General features: G+C 38.2%; 1 protein-coding gene across 2 annotated transcripts; it reads right to left on the reverse strand.

Moving 5' to 3' along the window:
• Positions 1-4815: 4815 nt before the first annotated feature.
• Positions 4816-21018, reverse strand: LOC128232639 (spermidine synthase-like). 2 transcript variants are annotated; one of them, XR_008260561.1, is made up of 9 exons: positions 20735-21018; positions 19480-19600; positions 13961-14053; positions 13594-13747; positions 12832-12915; positions 12100-12245; positions 11154-11276; positions 6161-7493; positions 4816-6122 (listed from the first exon to the last, which is right to left on the reverse strand). XR_008260561.1 is itself a non-coding variant. In XM_052946311.1 (8 exons), the coding sequence occupies exons 1-8, from the start codon at positions 20863-20865 to the stop codon at positions 7428-7430; spliced, it is 918 nt and encodes a 305-aa protein (XP_052802271.1). In that variant the 5' UTR covers positions 20866-21018; the 3' UTR covers positions 4816-7427. The 2 variants fall into 2 exon arrangements, 1 of the variants encoding a protein (XP_052802271.1); XM_052946311.1 differs by having other exon boundaries at positions 4816-7493.
• Between the last annotated feature and the right edge of the window lie 916 nt (positions 21019-21934).

Consider the following 21934-nt stretch of genomic DNA (forward strand, 5'->3'; position numbering starts at 1 on the left):
TACATGTGCGTATATTGCCATGCATGTACAGATAGATGATGTACATTGTAGGTCTGTACCTACACCTGTGGTACATGTGCGTATATTGCCATGCATGTACAGAGAGATGATGTACATTGTAGGTCTGTACATACACCTGGGGTACATGTGCGTATATTGTCATGCATGTACAGAGAGATGATGTACATTGTAGGTCTGTACATACACCTGTGGTACATGTGCGTATATTGCCATGCATGTACAGATAGATGATGTACATTGTAGGTCTGTACATACACCTGTGGTACATGTGCGTATATTGTCATGCATGTACAGAGAGATGATGTACATTGTAGGTCTGTACATACACCCGGGGTACATGTGCGTATATTGCCATGCATGTACAGATAGATGATGTACATTGTAGGTCTGTACATACACCTGTGGTACATGTGCGTATATTGTCATGCATGTACAGAGAGATGATGTACATTGTAGGTCTGTACATACACCTGGGGTACATGTGCGTATATTGCCATGCATGTACAGATAAATGATGTACATTGTAGGTCTGTACCTACACCTGGGGTACATGTGCGTATATTGCCATGCATGTACAAATAAATGTACATTGTAGGTCTGTACCTACACCTGGGGTACATGTGCGTATATTGTCATGCATATACAGATAGATGATGTACATTGTAGGTCTGTACCTACACCTGGGGTACATGTGCGTATATTGCCATGCATGTACAGATAGATGATGTACATTGTAGGTCTGTACCTACACCTGTGGTACATGTGCGTATATTGCCATGCATGTACAGATAGATGATGTACATTGTAGGTCTGTACCTACACCTTGGGTACATGTGCGTATATTGCCATGCATGTACAGATAGATGATGTACATTGTAGGTCTGTACCTACACCTGTGGTACATGTGCGTATATTGCCATGCATGTACAGATAGATGATGTACATTGTAGGTCTGTACCTACACCTGGGGTACATGTGCGTATATTGTCATGCATGTACAGAGAGATGATGTACATTGTAGGTCTGTACATACACCTGTGGTACATGTGCGTATATTGCCATGCATGTACAGATAGATGATGTACATTGTAGGTCTGTACCTACACCTGTGGTACATGTGCGTATATTGCCATGCATGTACAGATAGATGATGTACATTGTAGGTCTGTACCTACACCTGTGGTACATGTGCGTATATTGTCATGCATGTACAGAGAGATGATGTACATTGTAGGTCTGTACATACACCTGGGGTACATGTGCGTATATTGCCATGCATGTACAGATAGATGATGTACATTGTAGGTCTGTACATACACCTGTGGTACATGTGCGTATATTGTCATGCATGTACAGAGAGATGATGTACATTGTAGGTCTGTACATACACCTGGGGTACATGTGCGTATATTGCCATGCATGTACAGATAGATGATGTACATTGTAGGTCTGTACATACACCTGGGGTACATGTGCGTATATTGCCATGCATGTACAGATAGATGATGTACATTGTAGGTCTGTACATACACCTGGGGTACATGTGCGTATATTGTCATGCATGTACAGAGAGATGATGTACATTGTAGGTCTGTACATACACCTGGGGTACATGTGCGTATATTGTCATGCATGTACAGATAGATGATGTACATTGTAGGTCTGTACATACACCTGTGGTACATGTGCGTATATTGTCATGCATGTACAGATAGATGATGTACATTGTAGGTCTGTACATACACCTGGGGTACATGTGCGTATATTGTCATGCATGTACAGATAGATGATGTACATTGTAGGTCTGTACATACACCTGGGGTACATGTGCGTATATTGCCATGCATGTACAGATAGATGATGTACATTGTAGGTCTGTACATACACCTGTGGTACATGTGCGTATATTGTCATGCATGTACAGATAGATGATGTACATTGTAGGTCTGTACATACACCTGGGGTACATGTGCGTATATTGCCATGCATGTACAGATAGATGATGTACATTGTAGGTCTGTACCTACACCTGGGGTACATGTGCGTATATTGTCATGCATGTACAGATAGATGATGTACATTGTAGGTCTGTACATACACCTGGGGTACATGTGCGTATATTGCCATGCATGTACAGATAGATGATGTACATTGTAGGTCTGTACATACACCTGGGGTACATGTGCGTATATTGTCATGCATGTACTGATAGATGCACATTGTAGGTCTGTACATACACCTGTGGTACATGTGCGTATATTGTCATGCATGTACAGATAGATGATGTACATTGTAGGTCTGTACATACACCTGGGGTACATGTGCGTATATTGTCATGCATGTACTGATAGATGCACATTGTAGGTCTGTACATACACCTGTGGTACATGTGCGTATATTGTCATGCATGTACAGATAGATGATGTACATTGTAGGTCTGTACATACACCTGGGGTACATGTGCGTATATTGTCATGCATGTACTGATAGATGCACATTGTAGGTCTGTACATACACCTGTGGTACATGTGCGTATATTGCCATGCATGTACAGATAGATGATGTACATTGTAGGTCTGTACATACACCTGGGGTACATGTGCGTATATTGCCATGCATGTACAGATAGATGATGTACATTGTAGGTCTGTACATACACCTGTGGTACATGTGCGTATATTGTCATGCATGTACAGATAGATGATGTACATTGTAGGTCTGTACATACACCTGGGGTACATGTGCGTATATTGCCATGCATGTACAGATAGATGATGTACATTGTAGGTCTGTACATACACCTGGGGTACATGTGCGTATATTGCCATGCATGTACAGATAGATGATGTACATTGTAGGTCTGTACATACACCTGGGGTACATGTGCGTATATTGTCATGCATGTACAGATAGATGATGTACATTGTAGGTCTGTACATACACCTGGGGTACATGTGCGTATATTGTCATGCATGTACAGAGAGATGATGTACATTGTAGGTCTGTACCTACACCTGTGGTACATGTGCGTATATTGTCATGCATGTACAGATAGATGATGTACATTGTAGGTCTGTACATACACCTGGGGTACATGTGCGTATATTGTCATGCATGTACAGATAGATGATGTACATTGTAGGTCTGTACCTACACCTGTGGTACATGTGCGTATATTGCCATGCATGTACAGATAAATGATGTACATTGTAGGTCTGTACATACACCTGGGGTACATGTGCGTATATTGTCATGCATGTACAAATAAATGTACATTGTAGGTCTGTACCTACACCTTGGGTACATGTGCGTATATTGCCATGCATGTACAGATAAATGTACACTTTAGGTCTGTACCTACACATGTGGTACATGTGCGTATATTGCCATGCATGTACTGATAAATGTACACTTTAGGTCTGTACCTACACATGTGCGTATATTGCCATGCATGTACTGATAAATGTACACTTTAGGTCTGTACCTACACATGTGCGTATATTGCCATGCATGTACATATACATGTACACTTTAGGTCTGTACCTACACATGTGGTACATGTGCGTATATTGCCATGCATGTACAAATTTACATTGTAGGTCCTACTCATATGTTACCTAGTTCCATACCAGAGATGACATGACAACTTTAATGTTGAACAAGTGTTTTTATTTTTCTATAAGTAAATAATACACTCAAGTGCGCTCAAAAATAATTAACATTTCTTATATCACACAGTGACAAAACATGGTTAACATTATTGGTCAGTAAACAAGGCGTACAATACATTTGTATTCAATTTTCTTGTAAAGTAAAATGCTTATCTTGCCACATGTATGGAAAACAGTGTTTACGTAAATCATTTGCCCTAATACTGTATACATGTACTTAACAATATAACCAAGCTCTTTTTACTCAACAATAAAAAACGATCTGTAAAAAGCCCTGTCCCAGTATCACAAAAAAACTTTTTAAGTCAGATCTCAATTTAAATCTCAACTGATTTTACCACATAATATCAAAAGTTATTCAAAAGCAAACAAGAACTGTCCTATGACACCGTGCTTTGTCTTAGAAATCAATGCATTAATGATTAAAGAATATGTGCCCATCAAAAGCAATAAAGAAAAAAAGTCATATCAAAAAGTAAATAACATTTAGGATAATATGAAATTATGAAACCTAATTGTGCAATGGCTTTGGACAACTGTGGGAAGTATGGGAAGTTAGGGCAATAAAAAAGGTGTTGGAGTAATAAGTGAAAATGCCAAGTTGCCAAACTTTCTAAGTCACTCCAGGGCCACAATTTGTGTTTAGGATAGTAGTGTGTTAAGTGACTTAATTGTAGGATGGCTGTCAACAATTGTGTGAACTATGAAGTGGAATGAATGAAGGATATAGGAGTTGAACCTGACACAAACTTAACTAAAACTTTAACCTAAGTTACAAAGTCAATCAGGGGCCATAATTTGTATAATGGATGATATGGAGTTACGGAACCTAACTTTTTGATGATGCTGAACAACTGTGTGAAGTATAATGTGAATTGAAAGAATGGTATCAGAGTTACAATGTATAAGTGAAAATGCCAACTTGCCTTAAAGTGACTAGCTCATGTTTTTGGACTTAAAATTTCCCCAGTAATGCATCTGAAAACGCATATTTTATCATTAGTTCACTCTATGATATCGAAATTGCAGAAAAAAAATACAGTAATAGCATAAAAAAGTATTTTGATTTTAGTGGGGTTTGAGCCCCACGCCAGTAAAGTCAAGGGGGGGGGGGGGGGGGGGGGGGGGTAAAAATTGACTGCTGCATAACATCAGGTGATAAAGTCAATCAACCAATCACGCAACACCACAGCCGAAATTAACTTTCAATTGCTTTATAAACGCTAATTCTTTGAATAGTCAAGATAAAAATGTAATTGAGTACCGGGCAATAACTCAAATATGTGTTTGCTCTAGAATGAGTTTTCTTTGAATTATTGACAAAAGGTTTTTATCAACACATTTATGAGAACAAACTATTTTAGAAAGGGTAAAAACATACTAGGTTTTAGGTTTTGAATCAAAATGTGCTTTTATGTGGTAAAATGTCTCTGGATTGGGTTTGAGATTTCACATGCACATTTTTGTGACATTGGGGCGGAAAAGACGGACTAAATTTGTAGATTGTAGCAACGATAAAAGTACACATGCAATAAAAAAAAACTTAAAAAAAAGAATTATAAAAGATGTAACATTCACATTACATATGTTCTTTAAATATATGTCTAAAATGGGAGTAAAAAGCTTGTTAAAAACATGTGATTTCTACAAATATTTTAACATCAGTTTTCTTCATTGCTAATGCCTCATTTCATCGTTCAAACTGCACATGTAAACTCCAAGAAGGATTTCAAAAGCAAGAGACACTTGGCCAGGCCATGGATGGACTTATAATATCATTTCACTGAGGTAGTAAAAAATAACACTACTCAGTAAGATACAGGGGTACTTAATACAGAACACAAATTACTTACAATGGATGGAAACAAATGTAAATGAAATATCCTACTGAACAATAATATTGTAATTATATTAGATCATTTATTATAACTTAGATTTACAAATATGTTAATTGGTCACTTACAATTAAGATATAATTCCATCATTGACATAAAATACTTTTAAAATAACAAAAAAGTACCCTATAAATAAGGCCAAAATATAATAAGATTTTTAGTCAGTTCACTGCCATAAAATATGGTGTAGATAGATCCAGATCTATGTGTTAGTGAAGGTTTGTCTTAATATTCAACTCCATAAACCATCACCATCTGGTCTGGGTACATTAACATGTCTTACAAAAACAAGAAACTTTCAGAACTTTAACCAAAAGGGAGTAACAATGAATGGTAATAAACGACAACTGTCTTGATGACAATAAAAAATAAAGTAGGTTGCAAGATCAGAAACAAACATTTTTTTAGGTTTCGCCTAAACAAAATAATGACACAACCAACATATTTGACAAAATAACAGTTAAACTAAAAAAATAATTTCACTCTTGAAGTATATATTCAGTGCATGTTATATCCCAGGTATGATCAACAGTACCTTGAGAACAGGAGGCCATGAATGCCCTATACCGCTACCTTGAGAACAGGAGGCCATGAATGCCCTATATAGCTCACCCGAGTATTATGTACAAATGTGAAAACAAGCCTTAAAAGAACTCGACCTAGATATGGGTTTTTTATATAGTGGCTTATTTTTAATTTGATACTTGTTTCCAAACTTAAAATGTTAAACATTTTAACCATATTTCATTCAAATTTATAAGAAAAAAATTAAGGCCTTTTGTGAGTCAACATATGTTTTTCTGACATTTGATGAAGTGACCTGCTTTTTTTTAGCAGACATGAACAAAACATTCAATCTTCACCTAGATTTTATAAACACACATTTAAATTTTGACTAAACTTCATACAGATTGGACAGATATTGGAAATTCGAACATGTTAACAAGGATATTACATAAGTGTTTTTTAGCCAAAAATGACCCATAGTGGAATCATAGAAGTGCTTCTGATAGCTAACTATGAGCAGTTAGGGCTAAGGGGTGAGCTAAATAAATATCATAGAAGTGAAAAATGCCCTTCAAGTGTGTGGCTAAAACAAGCAAAAATAATGGATAGTTTAAAGAGACTTCTTCACATTTCAAAAAAGTTGATTGTTATTAATTGTTTAAATAAGTGATTGAAAATGCTCTATTTGCCACAAAACATGGCGAACTATTTTGGAAATTGATTTATGTTAGGCTTAAATTTACACAACTCTGTTTAATGAGTATCTGCTGTTCGGTGTTTGATCATAAAAGTAAGTAAAAATAAAAGATCTGTGAGAGAGTGCCTTTAACAGTAATCACTGTACATAACAATCCATAATTGAACTACTGATTACATGAACAATATACTTCATGTAATACATCAAATTGGATTTATAAAGTGAAATCTCACTGTGCAAAGATATTATTGAAAGTCAAATAGGAGTAATCACCGGTAGAAAACACGAAGTAGAACAAACACCTTTAAGAATCACAATCTACAGGTTCATGATTCATACTACCGGTACATCTTAATATAAGAAATGAGCATAGACTGTGTTACAATTAAAGTGAATAAAATTCGTGCTTTTTTTCTAATAATTAAACAAAATTAATGTAAACCAATACAGGGTATCACAAAACACAGGTGGATCCTTCCTGGAACAACATTCTGTCAGGAAAGGAAGAATGACATAAGACATTCCCACTACTGGATCAGATTACACTCCTTGATATCACCAACTGTAGCCCAATATGGACCTAAGGTAACGCTCTACATGTATATGAGATACTCCTAACTAATCTTTAAAGTCACGTTAAGTGTCTGCATCATGCACAGCAGTTTTCTTTCCACCATCCCCATTTACAGCAGGATACAGCACCTGTTCAATTAAAAAATAATCATTACCAAAGCATATGCAAGCTGGAATGACCTACGAAAACAACATCTAAAGAGCAGGGATGTATCGGTAATTGAGTACAACCACACAGCAATCTGGCATCAAAGTAACTCGAGATTTATCCCAGCCAGAGGCCTTGGTACACACATGCACATTGTCACAGTTACATGTGCAACACATTGTCACAGTTACATGTGCAACGCATTGTCACAGTTGCATGTGCAACGCATTGTCACTGTTACATGTGCAACGCATTGTCACAGTTGCATGTGCAACGCATTGTCACTGTTACATGTGCAACGCATTGTCACAGTTGCATGTGCAACGCATTGTCACAGTTACATGTGCAACGCATTGTCACTGTTGCATGTGCAACGCATTGTCACAGTTACATGTGCAACGCATTGTCACAGTTGCATGTGCAACGCATTGTCACTGTTGCATGTGCAACGCATTGTCACAGTTGCATGTGCAACGCATTGTCACTGTTGCATGTGCAACGCATTGTCACAGTTGCATGTGCAACGCATTGTCACTGTTGCATGTGCAACGCATTGTCACAGTTGCATGTGCAACGCATTGTCACTGTTGCATGTGCAACGCATTGTCACAGTTGCATGTGCAACGCATTGTCACAGTTGCATGTGCAACGCATTGTCACAGTTGCATGTGCACCGCATTGTCACAGTTGCATGTGCACCGCATTGTCACAGTTGCATGTGCACCGCATTGTCACAGTTACATGTGCACCGCATTGTCACAGTTGCATGTGCACCGCATTGTCACAGTTACATGTGCACCGCATTGTCACAGTTGCATGTGCACCGCATTGTCACAGTTACATGTGCACCGCATTGTCACAGTTGCATGTGCACCGCATTGTCACAGTTACATGTGCACCGCATTGTCACAGTTGCATGTGCACCGCATTGTCACAGTTACATGTGCACCGCATTGTCACAGTTGCATGTGCACCGCATTGTCACAGTTACATGTGCACCGCATTGTCACAGTTGCATGTGCACCGCATTGTCACAGTTACATGTGCACCGCATTGTCACAGTTGCATGTGCACCGCATTGTCACAGTTACATGTGCACCGCATTGTCACAGTTGCATGTGCACCGCATTGTCACAGTTACATGTGCACCGCATTGTCACAGTTGCATGTGCACCGCATTGTCACAGTTACATGTGCACCGCATTGTCACAGTTGCATGTGCACCGCATTGTCACAGTTACATGTGCACCGCATTGTCACAGTTGCATGTGCACCGCATTGTCACAGTTACATGTGCACCGCATTGTCACAGTTGCATGTGCACCGCATTGTCACAGTTACATGTGCACCGCATTGTCACAGTTGCATGTGCACCGCATTGTCACAGTTACATGTGCACCGCATTGTCACAGTTGCATGTGCACCGCATTGTCACAGTTACATGTGCACCGCATTGTCACAGTTGCATGTGCACCGCATTGTCACAGTTACATGTGCACCGCATTGTCACAGTTGCATGTGCACCGCATTGTCACAGTTACATGTGCACCGCATTGTCACAGTTGCATGTGCACCGCATTGTCACAGTTACATGTGCACCGCATTGTCACAGTTGCATGTGCACCGCATTGTCACAGTTACATGTGCACCGCATTGTCACAGTTGCATGTGCACCGCATTGTCACAGTTACATGTGCACCGCATTGTCACAGTTGCATGTGCACCGCATTGTCACAGTTACATGTGCACCGCATTGTCACAGTTACATGTGCACCGCATTGTCACAGTTACATGTGCACCGCATTGTCACAGTTACATGTGCACCGCATTGTCACAGTTACATGTGCACCGCATTGTCACAGTTACATGTGCACCGCATTGTCACAGTTACATGTGCACCGCATTGTCACAGTTACATGTGCACCGCATTGTCACAGTTACATGTGCACCACATTGTCACAGTTACATGTGCACCGCATTGTCACAGTTACATGTGCACCACATTGTCACAGTTACATGTGCACCGCATTGTCACAGTTACATGTGCACCACATTGTCACAGTTACATGTGCACCGCATTGTCACAGTTACATGTGCACCACATTGTCACAGTTACATGTGCACCGCATTGTCACAGTTACATGTGCACCACATTGTCACAGTTACATGTGCACCGCATTGTCACAGTTACATGTGCACCGCATTGTCACAGTTACATGTGCACCGCATTGTCACAGTTACATGTGCACCGCATTGTCACAGTTACATGTGCACCGCATTGTCACAGTTACATGTGCACCGCATTGTCACAGTTACATGTGCACCGCATTGTCACAGTTACATGTGCACCGCATTGTCACAGTTACATGTGCACCTCATTGTCACAGTAACATGTGCACCGCATTGTCACTGTAACATGTGCACCGCATTGTCACAGTAACATGTGCACCGCATTGTCACTGTAACATGTGCACCGCATTGTCACTGTAACATGTGCACCGCATTGTCACAGTAACATGTGCACCGCATTGTCACTGTAACATGTGCACCGCATTGTCACAGTAACATGTGCACCGCATTGTCACTGTAACATGTGCACCGCATTGTCACAGTAACATGTGCACCGCATTGTCACTGTAACATGTGCACCGCATTGTCACAGTAACATGTGCACCGCATTGTCACAGTAACATGTGCACCGCATTGTCACTGTAACATGTGCACCGCATTGTCACAGTAACATGTGCACCGCATTGTCACTGTAACATGTGCACCGCATTGTCACAGTAACATGTGCACCGCATTGTCACTGTAACATGTGCACCGCATTGTCACAGTAACATGTGCACCGCATTGTCACTGTAACATGTGCACCGCATTGTCACAGTAACATGTGCACCGCATTGTCACTGTAACATGTGCACCGCATTGTCACAGTAACATGTGCACCGCATTGTCACTGTAACATGTGCACCGCATTGTCACAGTAACATGTGCACCGCATTGTCACTGTAACATGTGCACCGCATTGTCACAGTAACATGTGCACCGCATTGTCACTGTAACATGTGCACCGCATTGTCACAGTAACATGTGCACCGCATTGTCACTGTAACATGTGCACCGCATTGTCACAGTAACATGTGCACCGCATTGTCACAGTAACATGTGCACCGCATTGTCACAGTAACATGTGCACCGCATTGTCACAGTTACATGTGCACCGCATTGTCACAGTAACATGTGCACCGCATTGTCACAGTTACATGTGCACCGCATTGTCACAGTTACATGTGCACCGCATTGTCACAGTTACATGTGCACCGCATTGTCACAGTTACATGTGCACCGCATTGTCACAGTAACATGTGCACCGCATTGTCACAGTTACATGTGCACCGCATTGTCACTGTTACATGTACAACGCATAGTCACTGTTACATGTGCACCGCATTGTCACTGTTACATGTATACCACATTGTCACTGTTACATGTACAAAGCTTTATGTGATTAATAAGTTTTTTGATCATTGTCAAGGGTCAAGTTTTTGCACAACAATGTTGATTAATTAATGAAAATGGCATAACTTTTGTTTGTACAAATAAATACCTTAAATAATAATCAGTACATTATAAGGTACCTTTTTGGCAAACTGCGGCAGTACAAATGCAGCCCTATGCAGGTCGGAGTTGTAAAACTTCAGGCCCATTTCTGCAATCTCCTCGTCTGATAGTACTCGTAGTGGCTCATTAAAAGTTACATCCTAAACATGGAAATAAACATACAGTTATACTCAGGCTTTAATGGAATTTGCAATCGTTATATGTTATAACATCAAAAAGGATTGAAATAAACAAATAATTGATCAAATCCATTAATAGATAAGTACTCCTGGTGTTTTCCAAGCTTCGAAAAAGTTCATGAATATGAATGAGATGGGTGTGGTTTGGGGCCATTTTGCATATAAATAGTGACATCTAATTGAAATTTATAAAAAAAACAAAACCTGTTAAGAAGTTAGGGTTAAATTTTTGAAACATCAAAAGTTTATGGTGAGAAATGAAGTGTAATGCATTATATGTTGGCTAATTGGGAGAAATTTCAGTTCAAGAGGCTATGACCTGAATTCCGCATTAAATGGCTGCCTCCTGCAAAATATGAAAGTCCAATATCTCTGCCAAACTTCAACTGATTTTGAAAATTCTTTCAGTAATAAATTCAATTTGTCACAAACTATATTTTAAACTTTTAGAAACTTGGGTTGTAATCTCCTTTAATTATCATTAAGATAATAAAACAGCAAGCCAATGCTAGCACATGGAAGTGATGATCTGAAACAATGATGCAGCCAACACTTGAAAATAATGTTACTGAAAATGCTCATTTTACAATAATATTTGTTTCTACAACACCGATGAAGGGAAACGTATTTCTGTTCTATTCAAAAAGTGCTCAATCTCTGTTTATACCATTCTAAGAAACAACAATGTTTTTCTACACATATGAAATATACAAAAGAATCTCAGAGTAACAATAAACATCAATTATAATAGTTGAATTATAATAATCAAATAACTATAACATACAGGGTTAGTGCTAGCCATGACAAAGCCAATCTGTCCACTGGCATAAGTAGGCATTCCAGCGAAGGCATAGCCGGTGCTGGGAAACAATGACCGACACCCATACAACAGCTGCTCCACGATGGGTAGGTCCAGCCACAGGTTCTCACCTGGATGACAGAGTTTTTAAAACCACAGTTATATGAGACTATTCTAATGGAAAATAAATAATCAACAAGAATACGGTCAAGAACACATATTGTCCCATTGATGCAAAAGGCTACCAAGCAACAATTTCATACTTTTAAGAAAATTGAGATAAAAGGTTTGGTGGTTCCTAAAAAATCAGACAACTTTTTAGCGACATTGAATCTTTCTATCACTCATCTTAAATGGTTTATTTAAAAAGTTCCCTGAATTGAATATCAATACAATACATAATTAAAGCTACTTGACTAATTTTGTATCATGGTAACTTCTTTTATAAGGTGATTTGGTAAAATGAATCATGTGAAAGGCATAGAATAGTAAACATTATAATTATTCATATAATGAATATGTGACATATAAATCTTATTTAAATGAACTGTTTTGTGATGTCTTGTGTTTAAATTTTTCCTTCATTTTTAATACAGATTCTTATTTTGCTTAGATATACGGTAGCAGTCCCAGAGGATCGTATTATATATTATTTTACTAAAACTTAATAGCCCTTTCACCAGGTTAATAATAAAATTTCACATCGTAAGTACCCACCCTGGCTACATATGATTCCGTTAGGTTTCAGCGCTGCTTTCAGACACCTGTAGTAATCCAGCTCATAAAGACCCTTCGCCGCTCCTGGAAATGACAAGTCACAAATACTTTAAACTCAGTCTCACATTCAGGATTGCTGTACCATTGTATGAAGTTTAACGAAATGCCATCCAGTAGTTTTCTAGTTATGCTCGTACAAAAAAGAGTAACAAAAGGCAATGATTCTGTGGTTAGCTAGGGATGAGAGTGGTCTAGTGGTAAAGGTGTCTGCCTCTCACCCATGAGGTTGTGGGTTTGATCCCCACCAGGGGTACTTTTTCATGGCTCCCAAAAAAGGACACAGTACTGGTTTCTTCCCAGAAAACAACACTCAGAGTGATTCTATAAGCTATCAGCTTTTGTCACAATCAGGCTAAGACAAATTAGTACAGTATGTACATATATTCTATGTGGTTTGCTCAAATAAAGTTATGGATACACTGCACACGAGCTTATTGTACTTCACACTGTATGCAGTTTAATTAAATTCCAATAAGTAGTTTTCAAGTTATGCTTTGGACAAGGAAAATTGCAACAAACTGACTGTCCCACCGACCGACCATAATATCCCCACTTCAAACTTTGTCAGGGGGGCATAATAAATCCAATCACAGGGAAGATAACAATTCAGAAACTTAAATGGATTATACTAAGTTGAAGTACAAAAATAATGTCGTTATGGCTTTAATTAGTTTCAATTACTTAAAACAAACATGTATTTACCAATAGGGTCTGGGGCATCAGTGATGATGATGTCGAAGCAGTTTTTGTGTTCCTTCATGAACTGGACGCCATCTCCGACATGCACGTGGCAGCGGGGATCTGACATACTCACAGCCATGTTGGGCAGGTACATCTTACACACCTCGATTACTTTCTACACAACAGTAAAAGGGATTATCATGTACACATCTATGTTATAATAATAAAACATTAATATCATACAAAAATGTTATCAGCATTTTGATCATCTTGCTTTTATACACTGCAGCTATTTTCACTGAAAAATGACTAATAAATAAGTTCTGCCTAAAACTGATATCTATAAAAATGATTACATGGACACATAATTATGTATGTGTCACGTTACCTCATCTATCTCACAGAGAGTGACCTTGTCCACCCCCGGGTGGCGCAGCACCTCTCTGACCACGCCCCCATCTCCACCACCAACCACCAGTACCTATATGACATAAGAATAAATGCAAAATTATAAACATCTAGGAGGACAAATTAATTTTTCATTAAAATTATTTAGATCAAACATGTAAAATTTTGTAATTTGCATCAAAATCCCAATCAATTACAGGGTCAACATGCCCCATCCACCTATATATTTTTATTTTTTTTTGAAAACTTACTTTGCAATTAATACATTTTGCAAGGAGTAAAATGTAGCTTGATAATTATGTATCTGATGAGACTTCCTGCTTTTAAAGCTACACAATGGTGTAAATAATTATCACCATTGTCTCAGTATCACTATGATTATCATCAAACAAATTAAACATTAATTTCTGTACCAGGATGATTTAACATCTAAAAGGAAGCAGAACCATTTTCATGTAGCTGGTATATACGTAATCACAAATTTGCTACTGTCAGAGATAGAAGAAATAAAGATGGTCATAAAATTCATCATGTATTTATTTGTACATTAGGACTTAAGCTAATGAGTAATGGAAGGGAGATGCACCCTGTTCTTTTTGGTAGCATCCTTCTGCCCTCATGCAAGATGAAAATGCATAGCCAATTCTTTGCGTAAATATATAGCATTTGTTGGTTTTATCCGGCGCCAATGCCTTATATATCTGAAGAAATCGTGACCAAGGTGAGCACAGGAAAGCAAATTTCCAAAAAAGTATTTTATGGGTATTAGTGACTCTTAATTAGTTGATAGATAAGATATGTCTTTATATGTAAGCAAATCAAAACAATTGAAAAATGTAGGCAACAAGCAGAAACTGTGTTTTTTGTTTCTCTTTTGAGTTATCACGCATATTAACATAATAAAATAAACACCTGCACTGAAGTTTTCTCTAAAAAGAACATGCTTCAAGTTCATCTGAATACATTGCTTAATCATGTTTTAAGGAATTAAGTACTGTCATTTTAACAAGGCAACAGACTCTAGCCATTGCGATCACCAGTTTCTACTGGTATAGGCTCCTTGAATGTTTTGGAGTCAATGAACAGGTTTCTGCTAGAGAAACTTGTGTAACTTAAATAAGGATATACTCGGGTACACACGGTTATGGTCAGTTAAATCTATGCTCATTGTTGTTTCGAATATTGTAAGATTTGTATATGTAAATACCTCAAAGACTTTTCAAGTTGTGCTCTGGACTTAAGATGAGTAAGGAAATAAAACACTTCCCCTCAATGAGATCTATCTGTACATTAAGTTTCAAGTCAATACCACATGCCAACCATAACTATATCCTTTTCGCCTTTTGGGGGTCGATAACAAGTATTGTTAGATTACTGATATGGCCTAAGGAGTATTGCAGTGTAGAAATTGCTAATTTCATTTTAGACTATTTGTTTAGAAGATCAAAATTGAATGAAAAGCTTTTGAGTAATCAGTGGGAAATGCCCTGCAAATGCCATTATATTAGCCCATTACTCACTTAATAAGAAAAATAATGAATTTAATAATTGTAATCTGAAGGTTTTTTTTGTAACTACATATAAATGGTAACTTGACAGTTTTGTAATCAGAGCTCTGAATCTGTCTGCCGATACCATTGGCAGATACATTACATTAGCATGAACACTCAACAGGGTTATTGTTTGAAAAAGGAAAATGTATGTTAGCAAAAACTTTGTGGGGCTTTGCCTTTAATATTAATTACAATGTCTATCAATAGATTATAGAGATACAAAATAAAAAGAAAGAAATATCCTGATTTGTTAAAAATATTCAGAACAGTTGGTAGAATGTTTAACATTTCTTTTCCTAAGTATATAATATGCTGACATTGCCTTTGAATAGTTCTCTTTGTGATTTTCTTGTTTGTTTTCTTTGGCAGTTTTCCTCATTCGAAATACATGTAGTAGATTTTGGGATGATTTAAGTTTTCTTTTTTTAATTCTTGGTTCCATTTAGAGAAAAATTGTATCTTTTTTCAGACTGAAAAATAACAATAACCACAAAAGCAGGTATAAACAAGAGATGATTGTCAAACATTATGCCCCCCCCCCCCCCTGAGCGCCATGTTGTCAGGATTATATGGACAATTGAATGAAATATGCATGGACCGAAATGACAGCTGATTTGTCGCTAACATTGTATGCCGTTGAGGCAGTATTAAGATTATGACCATTCAAAGTTTGAGGATAGAGTGTGTTATGACCATGACCTTTGACTCTATGACCTCAAAATCCATAGTAGTCATCAGCTGGTCACCAAAAATCTAAATGTTAAGTTTGAGGGCCATGGGTGCAGGCATTGACAAGTTATCACACAGACAAGCATTTTTCGTTCAAGGTCACTGTAACCTTGACCTTTGATCCAACGACCCCTTAAATCATAAGGGGTCATCTACAGGTCAGACACAACTCCAAGTCAAGTTTGAGGGCCATGGGTGCAGGCATTGTCCAATTATCACTTGAAACATTTTCGCATTCAAGGTCACTGTGAACCTGACCTTTGACCCAATGACTCCTAAAATCAATAAGGGTCATCTCCTGGTCAGGCCCAACTTACATGTCAAGTTTGATGATCATAGATTCAGGCATTGTTGAGATATCACTGGGAGAAGATTTGTTAACTTTTTTGCATTAAAGGTTACTGTGACCTTGACCTTGGCCTGATGACCCCCAAAGTCAAGAGGGGTCATCTACTGGTCAGGCCCAACCTTCATGTCAAGTTTGATGACCATAGGTCCAGGAATTGTCGAGTTTGCTTTCAAGGTCACTGTGACCTTGACCTCTGACCCCTTGAATCAATAGGGGTCATCTACTGGTCAGGCCCAACCTCCAAGTCAAGTTTGAGGGCCATGGGCGCAGGCATTGTTGAGTTATCACTCGGGCAACCTTTTAACGTTCAAAGTCACTGTTACCTTGACCTTTGGCCCAATGACCCCTAAAATCAATATGGGCCATCTACTGGTCAGGCCCAACCTCCAATTTAAGTTTGATGGCCGTGGGTGCAGGCATTGTCGAGTTATCACTCAGACAACCTTTTACCATTCAAGGTCACTGTGACCTTGACCTTTGGCCCGATGACCCCCAAAAACAATAGGGGTCATCTACTGGTCAGGCCCAACTTCCAAGTCAAGTTTGAGGGCCATAGGTGCAGGCATTGTCGAGTAATGACACGGACAACCTTTTACCATTCAAGGTCACTGTGACCTTGACCTTTGGCCCGATGACCCCCAAAAACAATAGGAGTCATCTACTGGTCAGGCCCAACCTCCAAGTCAAGTTTGAGGGCCATGGGTGTAGGCATTGTCGAGTTATCACATGGACATCCTTTTACCATTCAAGGTCACTGTGACCTTGACCTTTGGCCCGATGACCCCCAAAAACAATAGGGTTCATCTACTGGTCAGGCTCAACCTCCAAGTCAATTATGAGGGCCATGGGTGCAGGCATTGTTGAGTTATCACTCGGACAACCTTTTACCATTCAATGTCACTATGACCTTGATCTTTGACCCGATGAGCCCCCAAAAAAATAGGGGTCAGCTACTGGTCAGGCCCAACCTCCAAGTCAAGAATGAGGGCCAAGGGTGCAGGCATTGTCGAGTTATCACTCGGACATCCTTTTACCATTCAAGGTCACTGTGACCTTGACCTTTGGCCCGATGACCCCCAAAAACAATAGGGGTCATCTAATGGTCAGGCCCAACTTCCATATCAAGTTTGATGACCATAGGTCTAGGCATTGTTGAGTTTTCACTCGGACAAGCTTTAAAATTATTTTACCATTAAAGGTCACTGTGACCTTGACCTTTGACCCGATGAGCCCTAAAATCAATAGGGGTCATCTACTGGTCAGGCCCAACCTTCATGTCAAGTTTGATGACCATACGTCCAGGAATTGTTGAGTTATCACTCGGACAAGCTTTGGTCTACCGACGGACCGACCGACCGACATACCTTTGCAAAGCAATATACCCCTCTTCTTCGAAGGGGGGCATAATAATTGTGGATAGAAAATGGTGCAAGTGACAAGAGGCATCCGGTGCTGAAATTTCTATGCAACTACTTATAATAGATAGAAATCATATAGCCAAACTGATGAGCAATGAATATATTTCGATATTTTATCCCATAGATTATATTTAAAAGAAAGAAATTAAAGGGGCCCTAATCTGTATGATGCAATAGCGGAAAAAAAAGAAAATTGTCAAAAACTGACATAAACTTGGTATCGATGTGTACAATGCATTGAAACTTAATAACTGAAGTACCACATAGTTTACAATCAATTTATTTTTTCGCATTTTTTTCGTATTTTTCCATTATAACTGATTACTAGGTATGTCTACCTAGTAGAATTCATTCCTTATGCGTGATTGGCTAGTCGATGTTATCACGTGATATTACCAAGTTAGGTACAATGCATATAGCTTAAATATTTCACTTGATTACAGTAAGCCTTCATAGCACAGTGGATACAACATTGGTATGCAATTTTGGCGACACCAATTTGAACCCGGCCTCAAACTTGATTTTTTTTTACATTTTTGTATTTTTTTTACAATTATGATATCAAAGAGAAAATCATTATATTAAATAATTGTCCTGAGATTCGTTACAGAAAAAAATATTTTTGGTGCCAATCTGGTGTACAGTCCCTTTAAAGAATTCCTACTTGGATACATTCTTTGAACAGATAAACATACGTATCTGGATGTCAATAGGTTGTTGTATATAAAAATTAAGGTTTAAATTGCATGGTGTTTATTAAGCTTTCAATTTTATTATCATTTGTTTTGATGTATAAAAATGTTTGGGGCTATGAATCTTGAGTTATCTCATTCATAGTTAATGACGTTATTTTTTAGGTATCAATTCACAAACATTCTTAGAACATTTGCTTCTGTCCATCAAATTTCCAATGCAACATTTCATTTTTCAATGCAAATATGATATATTTCCCAGGCGACAGATAGAACCTGCAAATGCCGAATGTTGATGGAAAGAATCCGCATCACATCATCACCCTGTCATGGAGACCAGCATGTGCACCTTCCTGCCTTCATAGAATTAAATGCTTAGGAATCAAATATTTATCATGTGTTGACTAAAACTTAAAGTAGATTATAAATTCATACATGCTTGACATATTTGGCTTCTAATATTACTTCAATTAAGAACAATTCCTAGCATTTTCTGAGAAATTCATAATGTTCAAATTCTTCACAGACCGACACAATGTACCCTTTTCTTACCCAGGAACCTTTTCAAAACCTGGGTGAAATCCTAGAACATGTACAGACATAGTACATTTATAGTATTGTTAAGACTGAATGTGCACTGATAATGCAAAGTCCTGTGTATCTAAACAGGAATGCATGTAATTTGTGCTCCTTTTTTTCAAATGATTGTGCAAACCATTACAACACTGACTGAACTAACTGCACACAACTAGAGTCACCTGTTTTGGGTCTGGATGACAGTTGATTGGCAGGTGGGCTATCATCTCCTGGTAGCAGCACTCGTCTCGCTCCGTACACTGAATACACCCATCCAGTACCAGCACATTCCCAAATGTAGAACTGCACAAGCAAAACAGCCACATATATAAGTTATAAAAGTTGTGAGTGTTGGAGATGCACATGAAAGATACTTTGTCTTTTACTTTCATTGAACTCATTTAAAAACAAACTGCAAAATATAACTGTGTACAAATGGGGCTTGGAGGTGAGGTGTGATGCAAATAAAAATGAAGATTACTTATCTGTAAAGTAAACACCTCCACATTGTAGTCTAAAATCATAGAGGTATTATACTGGATTCTTCCAATCCCCTAACGTCTAAACGGGCTTGTGAAAAATATTGATATTCTATTTATAGAAGTATTTTATGTTTGAAATAGATAATATATAGGTTTATATTCTTATTTTACCATGTAAGTGCAAAGATATTTTGCACATAACAAGCATTAAATGCATTAAAACACAGGATTTACCTTTCAAATAAAAGGAAACTTGACTGACACAGACAACAATTATGTGAAGCGAAGCCTTGCAGGTGACCTTCATGTATATATTGTTATGTTTTAACAGTGTGAAATGAAGAAAAACACATCAAACTCATATTAATTTGTTTGATATTTATTTTTTGTGTATGGAACTAATATTAAATAACATTATCTGGTAATATTTCTTGCTTAAATATTTTATAGACGCAATATGCTTTAACCCAGAATCCCTATCGGAATAACTACCAACTTTTGAATGCGGACATAAAAAACCTTCATGAGAAACAGATGACAAATGTATCGTGTACATAAACGATGATTGGAGAACACAACGTGGCCGATAATGACAACCAAAATTGCAAAAATAGGATGAGCATGATCAAACAGGGAATAACACTTTTTAACAAATTAAGGGCAGCTAAAAGTCATTTAAAATGTACAGCAGGAGCCAGGATATAAGCTCATGAAACAACTATGGGAGGCAGCAGAAGGAAGCATTTATCATATAAAAAATACCTGCATTCAAGTTAAAAATCAACCAGTAAATTTAAGTAAAGCTAATAATCTGATCATTTTAAAAGACTGCTTGTTCCAATTCTAGATTCTATATTGAATGGATTTTTCAAAATTTTGATATCAAGTGTAAGACTTCTGGAGTCTTTATTTTTAGCTCTGATAATTAGAAATGTTCATTGTACGAGTTGTCTACCTTTGAAAAACGAGAATGTCTTGATATGGAGACTTCCCCTCAAATAGAATCTTTTCAATCTTCAATCCAACACTGTAACCAGGCCATTGGTCATTCATCTCACGAAACCAACCATTTTCAATTGATGACATTTCGCCTTTCTTGCAAATTAAGCTGATATTGCCTTGGAAAATTACTTGGTTGGCGACGATGCTTTTTCTTGCAAGACGCTAAGGTTACATTACACTATTAGGTGCGGAGTAAAAGCCGGTACCCAGTATCGGTTTATGGGGGGAAATAAATATGTATAAGAATCTATATGTTATTATTATTTTATCAATCAAACACAGGAAATAAAAAAATGAAAAAAATAAATAATAGAGTTCTAAGCTAATCTGATTTAGTCATTGAAACAATTCGCTGATTATTTCATTTCTGGTTGTTGTTGAATGTGTTTCAAATCATTCTTGAATGCAGGGTCTGAGACCAGACCAACACCTTTTCACTTCATGTATTTATGATGGGTTTCAAGACCTTAGGGCATCTAGCAACATGGGGGGGGGGGGCTAGGAGCATGTCCGATGGAGGAATTTTTACATACGTTTTCTCTGCTCCAGAAGCATGGTTTCCGCAACAAAATTTGCAGATCTTATAAATATCAATGATGAGGCTGCCTCCCCTCATGCGTTTGGTCAAAATACTGATTGGATCATCATCACCATGACAGGTACATCCAATTGATCCATGATAGTGAAAGTATAACGCCCGCAAGCGTAATCCGACTGTTACAGGTGTGTTGGTTTAAGGCTAACAGTTAGTGTTGATGGACATCTAGATGTGTTAGGTTGTCATAAATTGTTGATCGTTAAACCTTGGGTATGTCATCCATCATTAGACTTACTGAAATTCAAATTACCTTTCATCATATCTGATATGGATAAACAGGCGTAGCCTTCCGGCCGTGTCCAAAGATCAGACTTTTTGAACACTTCTGTAGTAAAATGATTTATGATTTCGTTTTCTTGAATGGTCTCACCATGAACTTACCTGCAATAGGCGCCATATATATGAAATCGCCATGAACGTACCTGCAATAGGCGCAATATATGGGCTCACCATGAACTCAGTACCTTCAATAGGCGCCAGATATTGACCATGAACTCACCTGCAATAGGCGCCATGAACTCACCATGAACTTACCTGCAATAGGCGCCATATATT

Source organism: Mya arenaria, chromosome 4 (assembly GCF_026914265.1).
Source record: "Mya arenaria isolate MELC-2E11 chromosome 4, ASM2691426v1".
In the NCBI taxonomy this organism is placed as follows: Eukaryota; Metazoa; Mollusca; class Bivalvia; order Myida; family Myidae; genus Mya; species Mya arenaria.